This window comes from Meleagris gallopavo, chromosome 25 (genome assembly GCF_905368555.1).
Source record: "Meleagris gallopavo chromosome 25, MGAL_WU_HG_1.1, whole genome shotgun sequence".
Lineage (NCBI taxonomy): Eukaryota > Metazoa > Chordata > Aves > Galliformes > Phasianidae > Meleagris > Meleagris gallopavo.
The window spans coordinates 1,389,395-1,414,327 of record NC_139428.1 but is presented as its reverse complement, the minus strand read 5'-3'; the positions used below and the strand labels follow the sequence as shown (position 1 = coordinate 1,414,327).

At 51.7% G+C, this 24,933-nt stretch overlaps 2 protein-coding genes across 2 annotated transcripts; both read right to left on the bottom strand.

Moving 5' to 3' along the window:
* Positions 1–3,375: 3,375 nt before the first annotated feature.
* On the bottom strand, positions 3,376–8,062 carry LOC100543118 (guanylate-binding protein 1-like). Its single transcript, XM_085208658.1, has 15 exons — positions 7,837–8,062; positions 7,632–7,744; positions 7,416–7,537; positions 7,137–7,330; positions 6,865–7,017; positions 6,694–6,794; positions 6,189–6,573; positions 5,979–6,106; positions 5,794–5,903; positions 5,516–5,700; positions 5,203–5,445; positions 4,839–5,119; positions 4,556–4,768; positions 4,225–4,491; positions 3,376–4,082 (listed from the first exon to the last, which is right to left on the bottom strand). Exons 1-15 carry the CDS (start codon positions 7,862–7,864, stop codon positions 3,867–3,869), a joined length of 2,739 nt encoding a protein of 912 aa, XP_085064784.1. The 5' UTR covers positions 7,865–8,062; the 3' UTR covers positions 3,376–3,866.
* Positions 8,063–16,575: 8,513 nt separating this feature from the next.
* On the bottom strand, positions 16,576–18,849 carry CITED4 (Cbp/p300 interacting transactivator with ED-rich tail 4). Its single transcript, XM_085208771.1, has 2 exons — positions 18,732–18,849; positions 16,576–18,469 (listed from the first exon to the last, which is right to left on the bottom strand). Exon 2 carries the CDS (start codon positions 18,456–18,458, stop codon positions 17,841–17,843), a length of 618 nt encoding a protein of 205 aa, XP_085064897.1. The 5' UTR covers positions 18,459–18,469; positions 18,732–18,849; the 3' UTR covers positions 16,576–17,840.
* Between the last annotated feature and the right edge of the window lie 6,084 nt (positions 18,850–24,933).

Here is a 24,933-nt window from a genome sequence, read left to right as displayed (position 1 = left end):
CCGGGCGCGGCCTCGGTTGCCATGGTGACGGGAGCATCCCAGAAAGGCGTGAAGGCCGCAAGCTGTGTCACAGGCCCTGAAGGTGGAATTGGCTGCGCTTTGACACTGGCGCATGGCTCAGCACCACCATGCCGCTCCCAAGGAGGCTGTGGATGCCCCATTCCTGGAGGCAATCAAGGCCAGGCTGGATGTGGCTCTGGGCAGCCTGGTCTGCTGGTTCGCGACTCTGCACATAGCAGGGGGTTGGAACCAGATGATCATTGTGGTCCTTTTCAACCCAGGCCATTCTGTTTCTGATTCTGATTCTTGCTCCTCTTTTCAATAGGAGCAGAGGGAGAAAATGACATGGAACAACTCTTAGGTTAAGATAGGATGGGGAGAACACTCACAGGCAAAACAGACTCAGTGTAGGGAGGTTAATGTGATTTATAGCCTACTGCTAGCAGACCAGAGCAGTGAGAACTAAAAGCAACACATACCCCCCTCCCATCCATGTTCTACCTTCTCCTCACCCAGCAGCACGGCACAATGGGGACTGTGCTCAGCCCATATCACCCCATCTCTGCTGCTCCTTCCTCCTCACCGTGTCCCTGTCCCAGCACAGGGTCCTTCCCACATGATGCTGTCCTTCCCAAACTTCCCAAGCTGTGTGAGCTTCCCACAGGCTGCAGATCAAGCCCCGCTCTAACACAGCTCTGTATCACAGGGCCCATTTTTCAGGGGCTGCTCCTGCATGAGGCCTATAGGCAGCAGCTCCCCCAACCCTCTTGCAACCTCCACCCTGAAGCCTGATCCTGTGGGATCTCTTTGCACTGATGCAGTGTGGGCTCCTCCACGGCGGCACATGGCGATTGCTCTGCATGGTGCCCCTGGGCTGCAGAGGGACAGTTTAGAATTAAGCTTTATCCTTAATTTTTCCATTATTGTTATGCAGCCAAAGACAATTATGAGTAATCTTTCACAGAATCAAAGGGTGCCTGAGGTCAGTCAGAAGGGACGTCCGGGCCCCTCTGGTCCAACCCCTGCTCAAGCAGAGACACTGCATCTGCTTCTCCAGGACCACATCCAGATGGCTTTAAAGATCTCCAAGGAGGTGGTTTCACACCTTTTCAGACAGCTGGTTTCCAGGGCAGAAATACACAATAAAAAAATGACATCCTGATGTTCAGACAGGAACCTCCTGTGTGCCAGTTTGTGCCCCTTACCTCTTGTCCTGGCACTGGGCACCACAAACAAGAACCTGGCTCCATCCTCTTCACCTTCCCTCCAGGCATTTATGGTCATTAATAAGATCTCCCTGCTCCTCCACTTCTCCAGGCTGAGCAGCCCCAGCTCTCCCAGCCTCTCCTCGTGACAGTGCCCACATAAAATATCCCAAAACATTAAAAAAGTCAGATGTTTGGAGAGGAGACATTGCTTCATTCTGCATGGAGCATAAGGAGAGAAATCCCCACAATTCAAGCTCACCAAGTCTTTACACTGCTTTCTCCTTATAGTCATACCTACCTATTATATATTCATAAAATTATCCAAGTACACGATTATGTATTTTAATCTTCTGTATTTGAGCAAGAATCTTTGGTGATTGTTTGGAGAGGTGTCCAGTTACTCACCTTGTCCATATTTGGGCACGGGGTTTTTTAAGGACACCTAATCAGTCTCTTCTGATTGGTTTCTGTCTTGAATTTGTGCTCTTTCCCCACCTTTATTGTAACCAGAGGTTCTGCTGGGGATTCTGGAGACCACCCCCTGTTCCCATCAGTCAGAATCACAGCTAGCAGATCTGCAACATGTGAATTTTCTCCTTCCCATGGACTGCCCTTTGGTTTCTGATTTAATGGATGTTCTCTTTTTCAGTGTCCATGACTCCAGCACCCTGCATGCTGACCCTTCCTCAGTGATGAAACAGCTGAAATTGGCTCAAATTGTCCTTTCCTATTATCCCTGCCTGAAAAATGACACATCACTGTCATGTCATTATATCCTCAACCCAAGGTGAGATTGGTACACCCACATTTGGGACTAGGGTGAAGTCTCATACTGCCCACATGAAGCTGGAAAGAAGAGCATGAATGCACAGTCCCTGCAAGGAACCATGAAGTCCACAGCATCCCCCATAGAGCACAGTGAGCCCTGAATTCTGCATCCCCCAAATCCTGCATCCTCTCCTTATATCCCTCCCCCCTACAGTGCCCAGCTGTACTCTGAATCTTGTACCCCACTTTAGATCCTGATTCCTGTGTCCCACACTTTCACCCCAAATCCACAGTTCTGCATCCTGCCCCCAAATTCAACATCTCCCAAATCCCACATCTTCACCCTAAATTTCCTATCACCCCATCAAGTCTGCATTCCCTCTAAATGCAAGATCCCCCAAATCCCATTTTGCTCAAATCCCACAGCTTCACCCCAAATCCAGCATTTCCTCAAATCCCTCTTCTTTCACCTCAGATCCCACAGCTTCAACTCAAGTCCTATGTTGCTCTAAATCCTACAGCTTTGCCATAAATCCTGCATTTCCCAAACCCCATAGCTTTGCCCCAAGTCTCACGTTGGTCAAATCCTTCAGTTTTATCCCAAATCTCCCAGTTTCCTCCCAACTCCTGCAAGGCCCAAATCCCACAGCTTCACCTCAAATACTTGGTTGCCCAAATCCTACCTTTGCTTTGAATCCTTCAGTTTGCCCCAAGTTCCCTGCACCCCAAAACCCTGTTTCATCCCAAATCCACCAGATTTGCCCCAAGTACCTCTTTGCCAGAAATCTCCCAGTTTCACCACAATTCCCCCAGTTCCATTCCTGCAAGATACTGCAGCTGCTCCTGCCCGGCTGGTCAATGATGCCCAGGCTGTTGTACATCAGGTGCTGGAGAGCAGCAATGCCAGCATGAAGATACGGTCATCATTGTGGCTGTTGCCCTGCACCCACATCTCACAGTTTTTGGCGGCTAGCCATCAGAAATCCACAGAATGCCCCAGAAGGTTCCCAGAAAGGATAGGGAGCCCTGGTTGAGGCTGGCCAGGTGTTTCATCATTTGCCACTGTGATAGGGCTCCTGATGGCCACCATCACTGGGGGCTGGAGCACCTCCTATAGTGCCGTGGGGTTGAGGGACAGTGCCCTGACTGTTGCCCAGCCAGTCCCCAAGCAGCAGCAACCCACCCAACGAACTCCCCTCACTTTTTCAAGCTGTCCTTCTGTATGATGTCCTATGGTATGGAATATCCCTTTGGCCAGCTTAGATCAATGGGTGGAAAGTGTCCTCTCTTATTTCCTCTGTAGGCTGGTGCCACAAGGAGACAGAGCAAAGTGTAATTACTCATAGCATCCAAGATACAGGTACTAACGTCCAAAGATCACTACAGCACAAACACCAGATTAGTTCCCAATCAGCAGTTTTATCATATTGTAAGCCAAGATCACAAAGCACAGGAAAATGACAATTTCAATCCAACTTCTAAAGATGGTAAACAATGTGACAGACACATAAATAATAGCAAGTGCTAAGTGATATAGTTCTGAGAAAACACTGAAATATCTGTGCAAAAAAAAAAACAACCCATAATAATTAGCAATTATTGAGTTCATATCATATGGTATGGAATATTCCTTTGACCAGTTCAGGTTAGGTATCTCAATTCTGTCCTCTCCCAACTCCTTGCATCCCCCACAGCCCTCCTCACTGGCAGGGCAGTAGGAGAAACTGAGATGTCCTTGGCTCTGTATAGCACTGCTCAGCAACAACTAAAACATCAGTTAGTTATCAATATTGTTTTTCTCCTAAAGCCCAAACGTATAATACCAAACACAATGAAGGAAAATTCAACGCCATCGCAGCTGAAACCAGGACGCACGGACAGGTGGCTGGACTACAGCATGCGCGTAATTACGTTGCCTACAATGCCTGCTGCCTTGCCGACCACGCCGGGCAGAAAGAGTGAAGCCACATTGACCAGGAGGCCCACAGCCGAGATGATCCATGCATGGTTTTCAGTGCTCCTCTTCTCCTTCCGCAGCCGCTCAACCTGCAGCAGCATTTTCTCTGCATCATGCTTGTAACCCTCCTCCATCAGTGTCTGATGTTCCTGTGGGACAGAAAGTGCTGTTAGTCCCTCTGCACAACGCCACAATAAAGCCACAACGTGCTGGTACCATTGCACAGCACCATCATCCATGGCACAGCCACAACATGCTGGTTCCACCACACAACACTATCACAGCGCTCACCTTCAGGTGGTGCTCCAGCATGCGGTTTTGCTCCTTCAGCCGCAGGCGCTGCTCCTCCAGCAGTTGCTGCTCCAGCTGCCTGCAGTGCTCCTCCAGGCTGTATTGCTGCTCCTTCAGGCACGCTGCCTCTGCCTCCCTGGCTGCTGCCTCCTTGGCTGCTGCTGCCTCCTGCTGTCGCTCCATCAACACCAGGCGAGCATCGACTGCATGCAACGCCTGTGCCAGCGGCTCACGCTCCCGCAGGAACACCTCCAGCACTGCATCTGCCTGATGGTACAGCTATGAGCCACCGCCAGCACCACCACACCAGGCTCCATCACACCCCACTCACCTTAACACCCTTTTCAGGCCACCACTGGTAGCCTTCCAGCACGCAGCACAGATCATTCTGGAACAGCTGTGCACCACCTGGTGCCGCGTAGTCCCCACACTCCAGACGGTGCTTCACATCCTGCCACAGCTCCTGCAGCACCGCCTGGCAACGCTGCTCTGATGCCTCCTCATTGCGCCGGCAGAACTCCTCCTTGGCCGCCTCCAGCTCTCGCTGCACCACAAAACAGATCTGAATTGAGCAGAAATTGCCCCCAGAGCCCCACGGCGTGACAGTGACTCACCATCAGCTGACACTGGTAGGTGCGCTCGTTGTCAGCAAAGGCACGGGACAGGAAAAGGGTGACAGCACGGCGCTCCCAGTGCCGGTGCACATCCACCAGAGTGGCACGCGAGTCCGTGGGCAGCACCAGGTCCTGCTCCATGCCCTTCTGGTACTCAGCCACTGCTGCTGCCACTGCCGCGGTGTTCTCGGTCCTTGCCAGTGCTGCCACTGTGCTCTCCACACAAGGCACTTCACCTTTCACAATGGTAGCCACATATTTCTCCACCAGGGAAGCCAGCACTGTGGGAGACACCATCGCTGAGACACATCACACCCACACACATCCCCCGTGTGCCACACCATCCTCATGCTCTGCCACTCACTGATGCCCGTCACCCGGCGCCCGCCTGGCAACTCCTTCACCGGCGCCTTCTCCCAGATGTGCTGGCAGAAGGCATCTGCCTGTTGCCGGAAGCGTGGCTGCAGTTCATCCTCCCGCACCTCCTCCAGTCGTGCCAGGTTTTTGTCAGCCGTCGGTCTCTCCAGCACAAACAGCTTGCGGTGCGTGAAGAAGGCGCGCAGGCAGCGCCGCAACTCATTGTGCTCCTGCACCACGCGCCCATTCCCTGCATTACCAACATCAGCACAGTGCCACCACCCATAGGGACATATGGTGACACATGGTGATGGCCGTACCGGGCTTTAAGCACAGTGCATCCTCCAGGTACTCATCCTCAGTGAGCAGACGTTCGCCCTCCCGCAGCTGCAGTGTGAAGTCACGCACGGCCCAGACAAAGCTGGGGAAGACGCGGCTGTACTCAGCTGCTGGATCTTCATCCTCCACCCGCACACGTATGTGATTCGTCAGCTCTGTCACCAGCCTGCAGAACCCATGTCAGTGTGTCACCATGTGAGCGCTGTCACCACCATGGGAACATGTCACTGTGTCACTACCCTCCCACTCATCCCCATACCGCAGCTGATCCAGCGCATGCTGGTCGATGGTGCCCATGCTGTTGTACACCAGGGTGCTGGAGAACAGCAGTGCCAGTGAGAAGATCCAGGAGTCATTGCTGTTGTCACCCTGCACATACAGTTGGGTTTAGGAGGGTCCAGGAGGCTATGAGAGGGCCTGGGGCTGCTTACTCCTGATACCCACCTTCTGGGGATCTCCCAGCCCCTCGGTGTCCAGCAGCACCAGTGCCACACCATGCTGGCGTGGGTGTGGCAGGCACCACATCCAGATGCCCTTGGTCTCCGCCCGTACTGTGGGGCCCAACGGGAAACCTGTAGGCAGTGAACCATCAGTAATCCCGAAAACGCCCCCAAACATGCCCCACATGGATGTGGTTCCCCTGCACCAGCTCACCAGTACGCCGCTCTGCCAGCCGGTTCATCAAGAAAGACTTGCCGGTGCGGTAGGGCCCAGCGATGGCCACCACCACCACGGGCTGGGTGATACCACGTAGCACTGCCAGTGCTCTGGGGTTGAGTGACAGGTTGTTGCTGTCACTGTTATAAACCAGGCAAAGTGGGGCTGGCATTGGGGACAGTGGGTGGGGGGATGGTGCCTCCACCCAGGCCGCATCCTCCTGTTGTTGAGTGGTGTCACCATCGGTGTCATCATGTCCTGGGGAGGTGCTGGCCTGGGGGATGTCATCGTGTTGTGGGATGGTGTCACTGGTGTCACTGTTCCTCAGAGAAGTGTCATCTTGCCAAAAGTTGGTGGCTGTGGGCCACTTGTCACCAGTTTCCTGTGTAGGGACAGCACAGTGTGGGAACACAGAGACAACATGGTGTCAGGACATAGGAACATAGAGACAATATAGTGTGGGGACATGGGGACACCACGGTGTCTCTGTGCCCCCATCTACCTGCTGTGCCATCTCCTTGGCCTCCTGGCAGAGCCGCCCAATCCGCAGCACTGTATCCTCTTCCATTGCATCCACCACTCGCTCTGCCAGCGCTGCCAGGTCTGGGAACATGGCATCCTTAGAGGGGGTCCCACAGCATCACCCCCATCAACCCTCAGAACCCCCACTCACAGGCACCGCCCACCTCTGCCCCTCCAGGCTCTGTTTTGGGATCACAGCCCAGCAGGTGGGTGCAGAGCCGGGTTAGGCCCTCGGCACTGCTGTCGGCCACACGGAACAGCTTCTGCTCAGGGAACAGCGTCAGGACACAGCGTGCCACGGGGCCTGTAGGGACACAGAGACAGTTGGGTGACATGGGGACAGGAGTGGAAGAGGTGGCTGTGAGGATCTAGGGATGCAGAGACATGGGGGTTGGGGACATGGCAACTAGGGACACAGTGCACCTGGGGGGCCGCCCAGTGCTGACTCCAGCTTGTGGTCCTCATCCTCCAACAACTCCTCATCCTCGGGTGTCTGGGCTGTGCTGCACAGGCTCCAGACGAAGGGCGGCAGCACGAAGCGCAGCAGATGGTCTTCATCTTCTTCATCCTCCTCCTCCTCCAGCAGGCGCAGATGGTGTGGCAACTTCTGGGCGTAGCTGCGCAGTGAAGGAAAACAGGAAAAAAAACAAACAAAAAAAGCCTAAAGGGGGAAAAGGACCACACCCCAAACACAGAGGATACGTGAGGAGCTCGAGCTGTTCCTGTGCGTCACCACTGCCGTCACCACTGCCATCACCACTGCCATAAACCAGCACACTGCCCAGCAGCAGCTGCAGCATGAAGAGCCGCAGCCCGGCGGCATCCTGCGAGAGGGGAGGAATTGGGAGGGAGGAGAACTGGGGGTCGCTCAGTGGGGCGGGGGATCGGGACCGCCCCACCCCGGACCCCGCTCGTTACCTCCGGTTCCTCGCCCCCGAGGAATCCTCCGGCGTGCAGCAGCAGCAGCTCACGGTCGGGCCACTCGGGGTGCGGGCATCTCCACATCCACAGCCCAGGGCTGCCGGGGAAGCCTGTAGGGCAGCGGGGGGGGAGGGGACGAGGTCAGATCTCCGCCGGCCCCTCTGCGCCCACTCTCCCCAGCTCCCGGCTTCCACTCCCTTACTGCAGCCCGATCCCGCCAGCTGCTCCATGAGGAACACGGAGCCGCCATCGGGCGGCCCCAGCGCCGCCACCACGTGCAGGGGAGCGGGCAGGGCCCGCAGAGCCTCCAGACCCCGGGGGGAGAGCCGTATGCCCCCCCCGGCCCGTCCGCAGCCGCCAACAGCAGCGGCTGCTCCATGGGTGCCGCAGAGGTTCTGACAGTTTCTGTTTCGATTCCCGCCTGGCCCCGCCCTATGGGAGTGCTCCTCACGCCGGGTTCGCTGCTGTTCGCCTTTTCCCATTGGCCACTCCGCAAGGTAAAAGTGAAAACTTGGCGGCTATTGGTTCTTCAAGCTGTCAGTAGGTGGAACACGTGCTGTGATTGGCTGCGGGGAGGCAGCATCGCGGCCACTCCCGGCGTGCTCGCAGCCCCGCGGGTACGGGGTGGTTTGGGAGATATTTTGGGGGCAATTCGAGGCAATTCGGGGCTTTCAGCACTTTGGTGAAGCTGTTCGGTTTTGATTTGGTGCGGGTCAGTGCTTTATTTGGGCTGTCTGTGTGTCTGTTGTTTTATCCATTGCTGTACTGTAAGCGCTATAAAGGGGATCCACAATGGATCAACGTTATGTTAAGACTGTGAGCAAATGGGCTCCTCACAAAGCACAGGCATGGCTGGGACACTGAGTGCAGTCGGTCATTTCCCACACTGAACCTTTTTGTGACGCAGACTAATGTGAAATAGAACGCATTCCAAGAGAAGATAAAATCATCATAACATCATCCAGTGAGGTACTGGAACAGGCTGCCCAAGGAGGCTGTGGATACCCCTTCCTGGAGGCATTCAAGGCCAGCTGGATGTGGCTCTGGGCAGCCTGGTGTGATGGTGGTGACCCTGCACACAGCAGGGGGTTGGAACTGGATGATCATTGTGGTCCTTTTCAATCCAGGCCATTCTATGATTTTATGATCCTCCCCAAATCCCCAAATTACATTCCTAAGAAAGTTTTAAGAAAGTAAATTGAGAAACAAGTATGAAGGTGTTGGATTGCAGTAATTTGTGCTGATGTGTTGTCTTTTAGATGCACCAACGAAGCAAACTGTTGTCAAGACATAAAAGCACAGTCTGAAGGAAAGAACCAATACTGTGAAAGATCATATTATATATATTTTCTATGGAAGTGTTATCAGTTGTAACAACATTGTTAAGCTTGCTAGTGTTCATTGATGGCTAGCCCTGCTCTGCAGTTTGCTTAGATAACAAAGCTGTGTCTCTGAACTGTGAAGATAAGGAAGTTCTGAGTCTTTGTACCAAGGAAACAGTAGGTCCTGCTTGGAACCAGTCACTGAACATGTAACACACTCTGAGGAACTTCGACACGTGTCACACAAGAAATATGTATAAGCTGAAGATCTTATTGTCAGCTATGCATGGTAGCAGGATTTACCCCCATGCATCCAGCGCTGCTGGTAAGGAATGTCTCCGACTTGAGGCTTAGTGAGTTTCCTGATGGTCCATCTTATGGTACCAGGTCACAGTAAGAATCCAGGTCTCTATCTTGGCTTTGTGGCTTCCGAAGTTCTGTGTCCACACTGCAATAGTTCAGCTGTACAGCCTGCTCTTCTGGACGAGCTGCTCTTCTGAAAGAGCTTCCATTTCAGTGAGGTGCATTTCTTGTTATAAAACCCTGCACTCTCTCCGTCCTTCGATGAACAACGATGCTCTCATCAAGGAGAAAAAGTGATCTTTCTCTTGCTGCTCTTTTGTTCTGATTTGCCAGTGTCAGCCCTGAAGGAAGGACAGACAACCAGCCTGCCCCTTGGAGATGTTTTGTTGTGTAAATTTCTGGCCTGATAATTTACACATTGCATTGCCTGAAAGGACCGGCATCTTCTTTGGGTGCTTTTCTGCCCCCAGAAATAGGGTTGTTTTTTTTTATTTTTGGGGAGGGGGGGGTGAGGGAACCAATAAAAATGGTAATGACAAAGGGAATCTCTGGGTCACGAGATTTCACTGCACACATGGACTGACGATCCATGGTAGAAGGGAGCACGGCTCGAGCTTCCTGATGGATCCTCGTTCACAAAGAGCTTTCATCAACAGCAGGCATGAATGTTAACTGCTAAATCAATCCATGCCTTGCACCGGGAGCAAACCGCCCGGAAGTGACCCACGATGCTCACCCAGCCTCCCAGTTCCCCCAGTGCTGCTGCTGGACTGGGCTGTGCTGCTCGCCGGGGCCACCGGGAGGCAGCAGCGCCCCGTGGACCTTCTGGGTGACCCGGGGTGTCAGATCTGCCCTTCAGAAAGGGACAGGTCTTCAGAAACAGCCTCTTTAACAGAGTAGCCTGCAAGATGCCTGCGGCTTACATTGGGTCCTCAAAGTTCCTATATGGTGCTCCTGGACCGAGTTGCTGTGCTTGGAGCAGGAGCTGCAGGGTCCATCCCTTTTCTCCTAGCTGTCTTGTTGCCACTATTACACTATGACAGAGGATTCACCTCTCTTTTCTTTTTTCTTTCTTATTCCTGCACTGTTGTGTATTTTAGCCTGCATTCCAGTGATCTGTGAAAGCATAGGAAGGTCTTTTAATGCAAGGCCATCCCCTTGCACTGCAGCGCTCCTCCAGCATGCTCAAGTTCTTCAGAGTTCTCACGTAACTTCGATCTGCAGTGCAGAAATGAAGGAGCTGATGGAGCATCGCGCTGCAAGGAGCATCGTGCTACAAAGAGCATCGTGCTGCAGGAGCATCGCGCTGCAAGGAGCATCGTGCTACAAAGAGCATCGTGCTGCAGGAGCATCGTGCTGCAAGGAGCATCGTGCTGCAGGAGCATCGTGCTGCAAAGAGCATCGTGCTGCAGGAGCATCGTGCTGCAAGGAGCACCATGCTGCAAAGAGCATTGTGCTGCAAAGAGCATCGTGCTGCAAGGAGCCTCCTCTCTGCCTGCTGGCCGTGCCAAACTGCAGGATAGGAAGCTGTGCCCCCTGCCTGCCACCCTGCTGGGCCCTGGGAGCTGAGCACACTGAAGCAGATGCAGAGGTTTACATGCTGAAAAGTTGAGAAGAGCTTTTTCATCTATGAATGTTCTTTATTCTTTGCAATGTACTGACACAAGAACGGAAAGTGCCTTTTCCTGAGATGGGCTATTTATAAACTTGACTTTCCTTGCCTTGAATTCACCCAAGGTCCTTCAGACTGAAGTGAACAGAGCAGATCATGCAGCCCCATGCTGGGACACCCTGCAGCACCGACAGCTTTTAAAAACTCTTTGGAAATACAATCCTCCAATCTGAAGCAGCCTTGAACACTTCAGCTGATGTTGTTCACAGCCCTGGATTGTTGCAGAAGCTTTGCAGGAGAAATCAGGCATCTGTGGCAGTCGTGCCTTTAACAAATGCAACAGTTGTGTTTGCACAAGGGCTCCTTGGGGTGTATGGGCAGGATTCAGCAGTGGTTTCTAGCAGTTTCTTTTTAAGCCACTGAACACTGTGCAGCATTTGCTGCATGCACACACTTGGAGTGGCATTTGTCTGCTCTGGGGTGTGTAGCACACCGTCCTCAAGGTTTAGCTTGCTTTGCTTTCCTATCACAGGAGGCAAATAGACACCTTCAAATCTCACCTCCGTGAGATGCTTTCTGAGGATTTTACTTAATTTCACCAAGTAGGGCTACACTGCCTACCCTTTCCTGTACCCCTCCAGCAGACCAGACATTGCTGAGCTCCTCTTCTTCTTCTTCCTCTTCTTTTCATCAGAAACACTGAGGAAGACTGTGTTTAATTATTAAAACTACTGCTCCTTCCCTGACCTAAGTGTGTCCCCTTTGTAAACACAGCTTGCTCTTGGCACTGCTCACAGAACGGAGTGGGAAAAGACAAGAAAGCTGATGAACTGAGGTCTCCTCACCCACGCTGTGCTTCACAGGTCATGAATAAGACACAGACTTTTGGAGCAGGCTGAACTTGTAGAATTCCCTGGAAATGTGAAGTCGGGGATATTTCTGGCAAATCTGGAAAGGAAATTATCTTCCATCCGGAGGCTGCAGGATGCAACGTGGCCCTCTTTGCACTAAAAGGTCTCAGTGCTTCTGAGCTACACAAACACAACTGAAAACGGGACTTGGCTGGCTTGCCAAAACTTCTTTCAGTTTGCTATAATGCCCTGTAACCGTCTTTTGCATTTACAGTTGAAACAGGAAAAGCAGGACTTGGTCCATACCTTGGTGTAGCAATTATGAAGCAACCTAACGGCACTCTGAAACCAGCATCTGAAAGTTATCAGTGTTGTAATGTGCCATAACCAACTACATACCCCAGGAGGGACCTTCATCTTACAAATACTGCTAGAGATGGACCACAGAGTAACCCCGTGTGTTTGATCAGAGACCTGGGGTGCACATACCCTCTTCTCTCCCCCTCCTTCAGCACACTGGCTGAATTAGGAGTCGGGTTGGGATTAGATGCTTGCAAAAGCAGTTGCTTGCAAAGCTATGGGCTTAGTCTGTTGGATCTGGAAATATCACTTGGATTTGGCAAAGAGCTGCTTTCCCTAATTCCCAGTCATGTGGAAGCTCCTGGGAATTCATGCTTCATTTGGTGAAAGAAAAGGGGAACCATTCTCCATGCATGCTCCACAGCAGCACGTGTGTGAGACCACAGCCTGCATGCCTGGCTCAGGGCAGAGGTGCACAGCACAACACCTCTGTGCTGCTCTTCTTGACTGTGACCCCTTCCCCATGATTCAGAGAGTACACAAAGCTGCTGACCCAAAAGAGAAAGAAAACATTGAGTCAGCAGGCCAGCAGCTGGTGCTTTCAGACTCTTTTCCACGCACATACGTGCTGACCCTGAACTCTCAGCTGGTTCCTGTGAATCCAGATGGACATGAAGATGAGCTGTGGCAGGTTCCCTACTTTGTCCCAAGTCCTGGTTGGAACAGGGATGCTTACTGTATTGCATCAAAGATGTGTGTCAGCTTCCCTTCCTCACCCTACTCTGTGCTGCATAGGTCGCACCAACACCTGCATTCCAGTGCAGCAGGGACGTGTTTTTTTGTTCTAAATATTTAAGAAGGAGGTCCAAAAACACTCTGGCCTGATGGTCATTTCCTGCAAAACCCCAATCCTCCCTTTCCCAAAGATTTGGCTGTTACAGAAGCCACAAAACCCTCCAGCACCCTCTGCTACAGCCAAAGTTCTCCTGTCCCACTGCTCAGGATGTGTAGGATAGGGCTGGGGCTGCAGCTCTTGCCACAGCTATCAACAGAGAATGACATTTGCTGTTGACTGGGCAACAATTGCACCTTTCTTAACATGCAGAGGTGGTCATCCTCCATCACCTTGGCTGGTAGTGCTCAAAGGAGAGAGAACCATACCATGCAAAAGTTGCTACAAATGCAATATTATCCTTCGGAGTCTGTGTATACAGGCCAGGTCACTGCTTGTGTCAACCAGCAAGCAACTGAAATGGGAGAAACTGGGAAAGAAATGAGAGCAGTGCAGCACTGAAACAAGGATGTGGAGAAATGCCATTCTGGGAGGTTTTCAGACTTTGGATGGATAAGGCCCTGAGCAACATGCCCTATCTCTGAAGCCAGTCCTGGTTGGAGCAGGAGATTAAACAGTGACCTCCAAAGGTCCCTTTCAGTCCAAATCTTTCTATAGCTCTGTGATGAATAAGTGGAAAATAGAACAGCTAGTCCTAATTATAGCACTGGAGAAATACATGACACATCTATGGCTTAAAGTACTGCTGTTTCTTCCCCCATCTTGTAAAACTAGAAACAGGACAGGAAAAGGTGATGAAGACAATCTACAAGATGAAGTGAGTCTTGAATGGGGGGTGGCTCTGGGAGGAACATGACAGAAGATATAAAATCATTACTGGTGTGGAGGAGATGAGTATGGAATGATTGGGAATGAGGGGACACCCAACAAAGTGAGTCAGTGGCAGGTTTAAAATGAAGAGGAGTTTGCAGAGCTTAAGCATCTTACAAAGAGCTTTCTTACATCTTCACAGCTCTCTGCATTTCGATGGCACCAGGTATTGCTGAATGCATCCACGAATTAAATAGTGACTGTAGGGTGGGTAGGGCCCCAGCTGGGTGTCTTTATGGTAGGGATAACCTGTGGCACAGGAGCTCCTTGGACCACTACTTTCCAAAAGCTGGGAAGGAGCATCGTGAGGACCACATCCAACCACCTGATTTCTCAGATGCCCCCTCTACCTGCTCCAAGAGAGCATGTAAGGCTAGATGGGCTTTTGGCTTGACCTTCCCCAGCAGTTCTCATCTGGTGTTCTCAGTCCCTTTGACAGCAAATGGGACTTTGTCTCTTTTGGGACCTAAAGCTGCAGGGATCAGCAGACACCTTCGAATACACTGGGGAAAAATCACACCTTATTCCCCTTCCCTTTTATTTGTTTTACAAATCTTTGCTACCCAGAATTTTACTTCCTGACCAGATGGCCATACTATATTTTATCATTTCTTTTGAGAAATATTTCTCTGCTTCGCATGTTGCCCTTTTTTCTACAGTTTCTCTTAGTATCATTTTTGTGATAAGCAGGTGAGCATTGGGACAGTTCACCAGCACAGGCAGTACGAAGGATGCAACTGAATTCTGTATTTACTGCAGGGCACTCATTGCTGCCTTCTGCTTTCTAAGTCTCTCCTAATGATTTCTAACTTTCCCTTTGCTTTTCTGTCTTCTGCTGAACAACAAGCTAAGATTCTTCATACAAATATTCATTATGACACAAAGATCTCTGCTGAGTAGCTGCAGCTGAAGTCAGAAAGGTCAAATCTACTGCAATCACCTGATATTTACCAGTCATTGCTCATTCCATCACTTGTTATTCACAAATCCTTCCCCAGTTCTCTACTACTCTGAATCACTGAGTGTTATCTGCGAGCTTCATCGTCCTGCAGACACGTGGGCTGAGAGAGAGGTGTACAGAAATGCCTTTTCTTTCTGTACTTTTACACACACGCTCCCTGCCTCCAGGCCTGGTCTTTACAAGTATAATTACAAAACCTATTTGGATCGTAACAGAGCCCAGCAGGGGACAGGAATGCCCCAGCCATCCCACCAGGAGCAGGCAGTGGGATGGGAGAATCTTCCTTTATCCCAGCAAAGACAAGGGACTCCTGTAGAGGTGCTTCCCAGCATCATTTGATGCACCATGCAAGGAGTGTGCTGCAGGTTTGAAGAGCACATCCTGCATTGAGGCTGCTTTTGTCCTCAGAGCTCCCAAACTGTCGTGGCACTGTCGCTCAGCAATGGTTTCCAGTACTCCATGTCAGCTCCCTGCAAACGCTGAGGCTTTGGAGAAACACCCTGCTGCTGGGTGAAGAGGTCAGGGTCAGCTCACTGGGAAAAGCAAGTTTAGGCTCACCTAGCCACAAGCAGTGCATCACTAGCAGAAACCATATGTGGCTTTGGCCTGAGTTATTTGGGGAATCGAACAGCTGACCTCAATGGTATCTTCCAGGGAAATGCAGAGGTGAAAAAGCTGACACTGGAATACACTCAGCTGAGCCTGCAGGGACAAAGTCCCAAGACAGTGCTGACTGGGACCTGGCAGTGCCTTCACAACTCTGACACTCTCAGCTCCTGTGCTCCAGGAGCACCACGACCCTGCATGCACCACCTCCCAGCAGGACGTAGGGACAGAGCCAAGAGGACATGCAGATATGTTTCTCCATCCAAACTGCATCAAATGCAAAGTGCTTCCTACAGAGCAATGTGTTCCTGTTCCTGGGACACCACTTAAAAAACATGCTAAAGTTGACAATCCTGCAGCTGCAGGGTGGACGTGGTTCCCTGCTTTGTAGCTGTGACACTACTGGCCACAGTGGTGCATCGCACTGCCTGCTCCCCCTGCAGCCACAACCAACAACCTATAACACGCCTGTTTATTTTAGGTTCAGCTCTTCTAATCTGAGGAACAAATCCAGCTGCCAACTTCTAGCTGTTTAACTACAACCTCTGCAGAGAAAGCAACGCTCTTGCAGGTCTTTGACAGCCCACTGCCCCCAAGCAGAGAGCCCAAATGGAGCTCTCACCCCTGCAACACCAGCTGTGCCATGCACGTTTTGATCAGCTCTCCAGATTGCAAAGGCACAATCACCAAAGGCTTTCTGCAAGGACAGGACTTGCACACTTGCTCTAAAGCTGCACAAGGAACAAGGCCAGGTGACACCCAGAGGTGATCCAAAGTGTGGCCAAAGTTATTCAGCCATTGAATAGCAGCACCCACAGCTCCATTGCTGCAGGGCAACAGAGAGACACTTGGAAAAATTCCTGCAGGACAAGAGGTCTTGTTAGGAACCATACAAAAAGAAAAACCTCAGCTCTGGGAAAGAAGGAAATCCCAAAGGCCATCTTGATTTTTAGGACCTTTACGGCACAGAAAGCGGCAGAGGTTTCTGAGTGCAGCTGATGGGTCTGCAAGAAGAGTAAGGAGCCCCCACACATCTGTGTGAGCACCATGGGGCCAGGCAGCAGCAGCCACCATCCATAGGACATCAACCTCAATACAGAGAGCACCTCACCTTCCCAGCCACGCTATGAGGACTGACAATGGACCATATTCCCAATCCACCAGTACTTATTCCAAGCCTTAAGCTCTAAACACAATCCTTACAATTTGGGTGTCAGGTTGGGGGTGATGGGATTCACCAACAGCAGCAGAAGAACCCCACTTCTTCCCAGCCTTCCACACTGCACCCATGCCAGAGACAGCACTACACAAATGCACACCGGAGACGTTTCAGTTTTTATTTGCAAATTCATCTGTACATTCTCTCTTGGTCGTTGTCAGGAGCTGTCAGCAGCAGAGGGCAGCAGCAACTAGGAGATACCAGCAGCTTTCCACAGTGCCTGGAAACGAGAGACAGCGGAGGAAACAAAACCCCACCAGCTTTTACATTTAACCTTCCCCGAGTAAGGGAATTAGGAATCGAGTCATCTTTATCGCTTTCCGAGGGTGTTAGATTTACACAGCCCTGTGTGCTCAGCACAAAGACCTTGGGTTGCAGCGATCATCTGAAACGCAGCTTGAAAACTATCCCAGGCTTTCTTTTTCCTGAAGCCAGCATCTTAAAGCTGCAGTACTCTCCATGCATCCTTCCCAGCGGTCCCAAAGCCAAATAACAAAAGGAGCCCTTTGCAAATAAATAATCATAGGAAAAATAAATAAGATTAGCTCTGGAATATACAGTTGCACGGTCTTTATTTGGTTTCAGAGGTGGAAAAAAGTGGAGCTAGACTGCAGCTTTAAGCCTTGTGCCTGAATTAGCCTCTAAACAGTGAGTAAATTTTACAGTTGATTGCTAATTGTACATGTTGGAGACCCATAGTTCCACAGGGATGAACATTTAGGCACCTATGCACACCCTTCCCCAAGGCATAGTTTATTTTGCTCAGTCAGTTCAGGAGGAAGAAAAAAAAAAAAAAGCCTGCTGGTGGGGAAGAGCCCCTTTCTGAGCTGAACAGACAAGGCTGAAAACCTATTCACTGTCACAGCAGAAAGTCCCAAGAAATAATCTAACCCCACCCATGTTTGCAAGGGCAAACTGGTTCAAACCATGCAGTGGGGAGACAATCCTCTCTGGGGATCCTTTAACTTTGCTGGCACCGCAGAATCCTTGAGCAAATCCAGCTCCCAGCAGGGCTGCCAGCTGCCCGTCGCTCCCTGTGCTCAAAGCCTGGTTGTGGAAAGTCGTAAGTCCATTACTTCCATTTAAGCCAGAAATCCTGTTAATGCCATTTAGAGGCAGCTCTACAGCAAGAACTCTTGATCTGCTCTGTTTGGGGTACACATGGTTCCCACCCCATGAACTCCCAAGTGAAAAACCACACAGAAGAGAAAAGCAATCCATTGCAAGCCAGTGTCCGATGATTGTCTCTTTAGGGAGGTTAGGAATCCAGGACAGGGCAAGGCAGGAGAAGGGAGGAGGATGGCAGGTGGAGAAGGAAGTTAGAAACAAACTCAAAACCACTAAGACACAAGGAGGAGCTCAAAGCCCCTCAACAGCTGATGGCACTGGGTTGCTGTTTGCTAACAAAGTCTGAAATGAAGTCGAACTCGTTCTGTCCCAAGAACAGCTCTGGCAGCTCCTGAATCCGGTCCAACCCCAGTTCCAGGACAAGGGACGTCAAAACCTCCTCGTCTATGAGATCAGTGTCCATAACGTTCAAGGTCAGAGCCGGTGAGGGCATGTGCTGCATGCCTGGGTGCTGGCTGGGCCCCACTCTGTACTGCTGAGCACCAGCTCCCATGGGCCCGTTGCTCATGCCCAGTGGGTGACCCTGGTACTGGGTGTTGAGTTTTTGTAGGTGCATACTAGCCATGAGCTGCTGGGTGCCCACCGGCCCCATGTACTGCTGCTGCTGTTGACTCGGGCCGTTGAACATCATCGCATTCTGCATCTGGTGGTGGCTCATCTGCCCGCTGAGGTTGGGTCTGGGCCTCATCGCACCATCCATTCCGGCCCCTCCATAAGGCATCATCTGACCTGCTGCAGGTAGCGTCCTCAGCACGTGCTGCCCATGCTGCGGTGGTCCCTGCAGCCCACTCACACCCATCCGGTAGCTCTGCAGCCCGGTGCCACCGTGGTTCATGGACATCATCATATGTTCAGCCATAGCTCCGGCCCCTGCAAGGCGACACGCAGCTCAGGGAAAGGCTCCCGGGAGCAGCACCGCTTCCCACTCCCGTCCGAGACGACTTCTACCGAAGAGCACCCCGCAACTTCGCTCCGGGTGAAAGGCGCAGCGCTGCAACCTCCCGCGGAGCCGAGCTGCAGCCCGCCCGCCCGCCGCCGGCCGGTACAGCCCAGCGCGACTCGAACCGCGGCGCCCCTCCGCACCGCCCCGGGATCGCGGCGGGGAGCCCGGCTGTGCCCGCGCGGTACGCACCGATCCGGGGCTCCAGCGGCTCCAAGCACCGACACTGCGACACTACTCAGCTCAACTCTGTGCGGGGCGCGCAGCTCCCGGTACTTATAGAGGAGCGGGCAGGGCGGGACGCGCAGCCCGGCCCCCAGCACCCATTGGAGGCGCGGCCCGGTGCTGCCCGGCCCCCGACAGCAGAACGCCCTGCCCAATGCCCGGCTTGGCGGCTCCGTCCAGGCACAGCGCAGCACGGCAGCTGATGGGGCTCTCCGTTGTCACGACATGTCACAGTTACGGTGTGAGGAGGGCCGGATCCCTCCAGCACGGGGCGCAATGAAGTTGGCATATCCCCACCAGGTTCCCTTCCCGGATCCGAGGCGCTGACTCCTTGGGCAGGCTTGGGGGGTAGAACAGCCCGGCAGCACGCTGTGTCATACAGACTTTGCTGGGACTCAGGGGCTCATGTAAGGGTGGGCCCGGGATGCTGGGGAACTACTGACAGGCTGTTTCCTGGTCCGTGCAAGTGGGGAATGGTGGTGCATTTATATGAAGCACTAATTTTAAACTGCACTTCCATGCATTACGTTCTCTTACATTTGGAATGGCGCTCTCCTGCCTCCTGAGCAGGGATGTCATTCACCCCTGATACTGCAGACAGTGTCAGATCAGCTCTCTGGGGGAGTCAACCACCTTTGTCTTCCTCTTCTCCACTGTTGCCCTGACAAAGCCTTTGCACCCCATCACACTGTGGTGGCCGTGTTGGATTTCTTGCTCATACTGAAGGACGTGCATGCAGCAGTTTGTCGAGTGCTGCCAGAGCTGCTACAGCCTGGTCTCCTTTGCTTGCCTGCAGTTCTTGCAGTGTGGGCAGCAATGAGATACTCCTGCACAGAGAACACTCACCAGCAACATGAATGAGGTTGCTCACACAATGGCACCAGGTAAATGCCTTCATTCCTCTGCCAGCAGTGCCCTCCCAGGAGGGATGAACTGACTTTGTCTCAGCACAGCTGGTAGCAAGGTGATTGTTCCAAGCAGAGATTTGCTGGTATAACTCTTCCTGCAGCAGTGTCTTTACTCTCTGCATGCAGTTTTGCTCACTGTGTCCCAGTGCAACCCACCTGCTTCTCTGCAGAGCTGTTCTAGCCAGCTAATGTTACTGTGGGCAGAGACCTCAGCAATACTCTTGCTCCCTGCAGGACCTGATTCTTCCCCATGGCACAGTGGTTTTTTCCCCTTTATTTATTTATTTTTTGTTTTGATGGAACCAAGAGATTTCTTTCTGAAGGCATTAGTGCTCTATGGTTACCCACTTGGAAGGCAGGTGATGGCAAAGTTAAACTTGCTTCCCCAGCTCCTTTCCACCTTTGTGCGTGTGCTTTCCTGTGCAGCCTATAACTTCAGCATTACAGATCACAGTTCTGATAATAACAGCTATAACAGCTGTTTTCTGCAGACTCAGAGCAGGCAGTTGCATGGAACTAGACAGCGTTTATGTCTTCTGCATAACCCTCTTGCTCACAGACCCTGCTGAGGAGGAGGAAGTGCCTACAGAGTACTTCAAAGGTTGCCAGAATTGTTTGTTTTTAACTGCATTACTTCAGAAATAAGGCCTAAACTATCACAAAGGGGCTGAAATTGGGCATAGTGGCGGAGCACCTCAAAGCACTGACCCGAGGGGTTCCTTCTATGGAACATCTCTATATGAAAACACCTTGAAGCAGCAGGTAATGCTCTCAGTGGTGAGCAGCCAGGAGCAGAAAGCACCTTCCCATCAGAAAGGCATGGACAAAGCTCAGGGCATTGACCTCCAGGATGTTCTGAGAGCTGCTTTTGTTTGTGTCATCTTCTGCCTCGTTAAGTGCCTGGGATGAGTTTCAGGTGTTGTTGGTGAGCCTCTAACTGATGAATCAGTTGTTTAATTGTTTAATGTAATTATATAATGATTGTTTTTTAACGCTGGAGATTTTCACAAATGCATTTTTTAGTGCTCACAAACACGTGCTTTGCACATATACCTGAAGGAGAGTTTGTCTGCAGATGCACACCCAGCTGAGGAGCAGATATGAGGGGAGTGCCTGCCTTCACCTCTGCAGATTTTTCCAGGTGTGAAATCCTCCCTCAGCCAAAGGAGTGGAGCACAGTGTGAGTTCCGCGTAGGGCAGGAACTCCTGAGTGCAGCAGGGAGAAGGGGCTCTCCATGTTTAAACTGCAGAAGACCCCCAGGGTGGTGAATGGCTCATTCACTTTGCAAACAAGCTGGCAGATGAGAGAGAAAATCCCCTCCCTCTTCACACCAGCTTAACTCCCTTCTCCTTTGGGAAGCAGAAACCAGATCAGCAACTCATCCATCCTGAGCATCATTCAGCCAGGGATGGAGATCTCCTGGCTGGGGTCAGCTCTCTGATCTGCCTTATGTTGTCTTGTCATGTTTCACCTGCATAACCTGCGGTGTTTGGAGAACTGAGTACCTGCAGGAAAAGGAGGGGTACTGGGCATGGAGATGTGTCCACAGACCCATTAATCAGCCCATGGACACAGTGGGACCTTTCTGGGAAAGCAGATAAACGGTTTGCATATCAGCTCTGGCCCTGGGGGCTGTTGGTTGGTCACCACTGCCCTAAGTCACCACAGAGGCCACCTCCAGTGATGTCATTCACAGCTTCCTGATGCAGGACTTCCCCAGTCTGCCTGCCTGGTGCCATCAGCACTGCTCTTGAGAGCGGGTGATTCTGCTGCAACATCCAGGGGGTAACGTAACCGGACGGATCAGAGAGCTGACCCCAGCCAAAAGAGCTCAGTTTCTGGCTGAATTATTTTCAGGCTGGATGAGTTGCTGATCTGGTTTCTCCTTCCCGAAGGAGAAGTGAGATTAGCCGGTGTGAAGAGGGAGGAGATTTTCATGCTTCGTGCCTGGGAATTAATGAGATTGCTGCTCTGGAGGCACTGGTTTGGCTTTGCATGACTTTGGGATCTGGAAGCACCACCTATGTTTGTGTCCCAGGTCAAGGCACCCATGTAGGCTCATCAGCTCAGCAACCTGAGCACCAGAACATTGCAAGCCTCTTCTTTTCCCTTCTAGGAGGGTGCCTGCAGCCTGCTCTACACTTACACTGTGTTACTTGTGCTTTTGCTTATAGGTGTCCCCTCCTCATATTTTATCCATCATGCACTGACTGCACAACTCCAGTGATATCACTATGGTAAAATCTGCATGTTCCCAAACCCATGGGGACAAGAGGTGGGAGCACAGAGCTCTGTAGGATGTAAAAGGTACTGATGGATGGGGACAATGCGGGGGTTATTCCTCTGACCAAGCAATTCCCACTATCTTAAACCCACCCAGTTGCTATGGGATGTAATTCAGCTTTGCAGGGGGATTGCAGAACAACTCAAGTAGCCATTTGAGCCATGTGAGCCATTGGGTGTAAACAGAAGGATCTGAGGAATCTCATGATTCAAAATCTCTTGGATTGGGTTCTGACTCCATGCTTGGCCCTGCAGAGCTCCTGCATGTTCCAAAATTAAAGCCATTAGAAATATCACCTATTAAGGGAAAGGCTTGTCTTTGAGGGATGGACACCCACAAATCCCACTGTAGCCCCCCAGTCACTGAAGGACAAAGGCTGAGAGTAGAGATGTGGAGTGGAAGGCTGGCAGTCCACAGAGCTGTGAACTACGTTGAGATTCATCAGCTACAGCTGCCAATGGATCCGTGGCTGTGGGCAGATGTGGGGCAGCAGTGTGTATAAATCACCTCCACATCAGTTTAACTCCTCATCTGAATCACAAAGGACTCCTGAAGAACTGTTTTTCCCTAAAGAGCACAAGATGCCAGGCATCACCATGGCTCTCCTCTTGCACTCTCTTGGCTTGCCGCAGCTCCCATGGCCAAAGCAGCTTAAGGGTTGGCTGGTTGACTGTGGCATTTGGGAAAGATTTTGGGTTGGACAAAGCCAGATGTGAATCACTAAAGCAAGCACTGAGTTCCCTGAGGTGCAGAATAGGTCACTTTGTATGCAGGAGGGCTGGCTGTTAAACAAGGCAGGCATTGCATATGCCATGCTTCTCTAATGCAGCTGTGAGAGTGCAGCTGTCCTCACACCACTGCATTCTGTTGGGTCTCTGGGGATTCCACCTTCTCCCAGCACTGTGTAGGATCTGTTTGGAAGGACAACTGCAATGGTTTGAGAAACTCTACTTTGAAGATGTGAAGTCCAACAGAAACAGTGGTGCTATAAACACTGAACCAGGACCAAATTCCCAGGGAGTTCCTCCAGTGTGGATTTAAATAATGATGTCAACAAGCCAGAATTTAGAAGTCAATTAATATTAAGCTCTTTGACATGGGCTGTAGCTCTTGTGTCTCATAGGAGCCTCTGACAAAGGAAAATACTGGCCAACAACAGCTTATTTTAGACACCTGTTACCAGGGCTATTTCTTGTCTCCAGGTGGACAAGTGAGGAGACAAGAACCATTTCCCTGGGCAAGACATGGGGAATGGTGCACGAGCTGAGCAAACCCTGCATCCCAAACTGTGGATGGGTCCACTCTGAAAGAACACGAGCTTCTTAAAAACACTTGGATTTCAAATCAGAGAAGAGAAGTGGAGATTCCAAGAGAGCACAATGCATCTCCTCAGTGGGGCTCTGGGCAGCCATGGTCTGGTGGCACTGATCAGGAGGTCCTTCGAGGTGTTCGAGGCCATGTTGGATGGGGCCCTGGGCAGCCTGGTCCAGTATTAGATATGGAGGTTTGGCAGCCCTGCCTGCAGCAGGGGTGTTGGAGCTTGATGATCCTTGAGGTCTCTTCCGACCCAAGTAATTCTATGATTCTATGAACAGCATAGAATCTCTCCCCAGTATCTACATGCTGAAGGATTAGGGTTAGGTGAGGGTTAGGTTCCAAAGGTGCAGGTTTAGCCAGGCCAACAGCAGAGTTTGGTGTCAGTGTGCTCCAGCCACTGAGCTGCCTGCCCAGCTTGTAAACAACTTTTTTTTTCCCTTCCCTCTGGGCTAATCATGTTCTGTGGGGGCAGATAACATCACTGGAATCTTTCCAGTGTCCTTTGCAAGCGCCTCCTGCTTTGGACTTTGGTTGAGAAGCACACGACTGAGACACGAGCTTCCCCCATTGCTTTCTCTTGCCTGCTCTCCCCTGGCTGCTCCCTGCTCTGTGCCTGTGGTTTTCAGCCTGCTGTCTGTGCTCCATGGGCTGCACCCCAGTGCCCCAAGCAAGTCTTTGTGACAGATGTGCTGTCCTTGTGTAACAACGTGGGGCTGTTCTTGCATGGCTCCCTCAGCACACCCCATGACCGCCCTGCCCACTACCAAGTACCTTCCCTTCCCCTGCACAAGCCAAGCCAAAAGAGAGATCCCCTCTCATGCCCAAAACCTGTAGGTCAGTGTCAGCTTAAAAAACCCAAGGTCTGGCTGCTGCTGGGTGCTGCCATGGGGCCTCGCTGGGTGTCCTGGTCACTGGGATCTCCCTCAGGCCGGGATGGAAGCACATAGCAGCAATTTCTCTGGCAATGAGCCTGTTAAGTCAGGGCTCCCATTGCACAGCCATGTCTTCTTGGTCCCCTCTGCCCATTCCTCCCAGTAGCACCCTGTTGGAATCTGGCCTCTGGCAGTGGGGCTTCCCCTCCCATTTGGTGGGGTTCTCCTCACTCTGCATGGCACAGTCAGAGACCCTGAGGTTATTTCTCATTATCTCTTGGTGCCTGTGTGGCACTGCACTGTGCCGCCAGTCTCTGCTTCACTGAACCTGCTTCACTGTCGTGCATTTGGAGACGGGCAGCCATGGCCATGGTTGTGGATTTCTGGGGGGCTTAGGCTGGAGTTTCTTGCCCTGTCATCAGAAGGAGCTGTTGCTGTTTATCTTCCTCCTCTTTCCTTCATGTTATGCAACCTCTTTTTCAACAGGCAGTGGCTGTTTTCCCCGGGTTGATGTGGCTTTGGAGAGAGAAACCACCTCCTGTCATGCTGTGCTGCGTACATTGGAGAGGTGCTCTGAGTCCTTTGCTCTGCATTGTGCTCCCTCAGTCTGGGTAGCAGCAAAGGATGGGATAACCAGTGCTCATGGATACAGGGTGAGCTACAGCAGAGCTGGGAACAGATGCTCCTCCAGGTATTTCCAGACCCTCATGACTATGATGACACTTCCAGGCCTCATTCCACTCCTCTCATGCCCTGGAGGGCATTAGGATGCTCGAGTGCTTTTTTG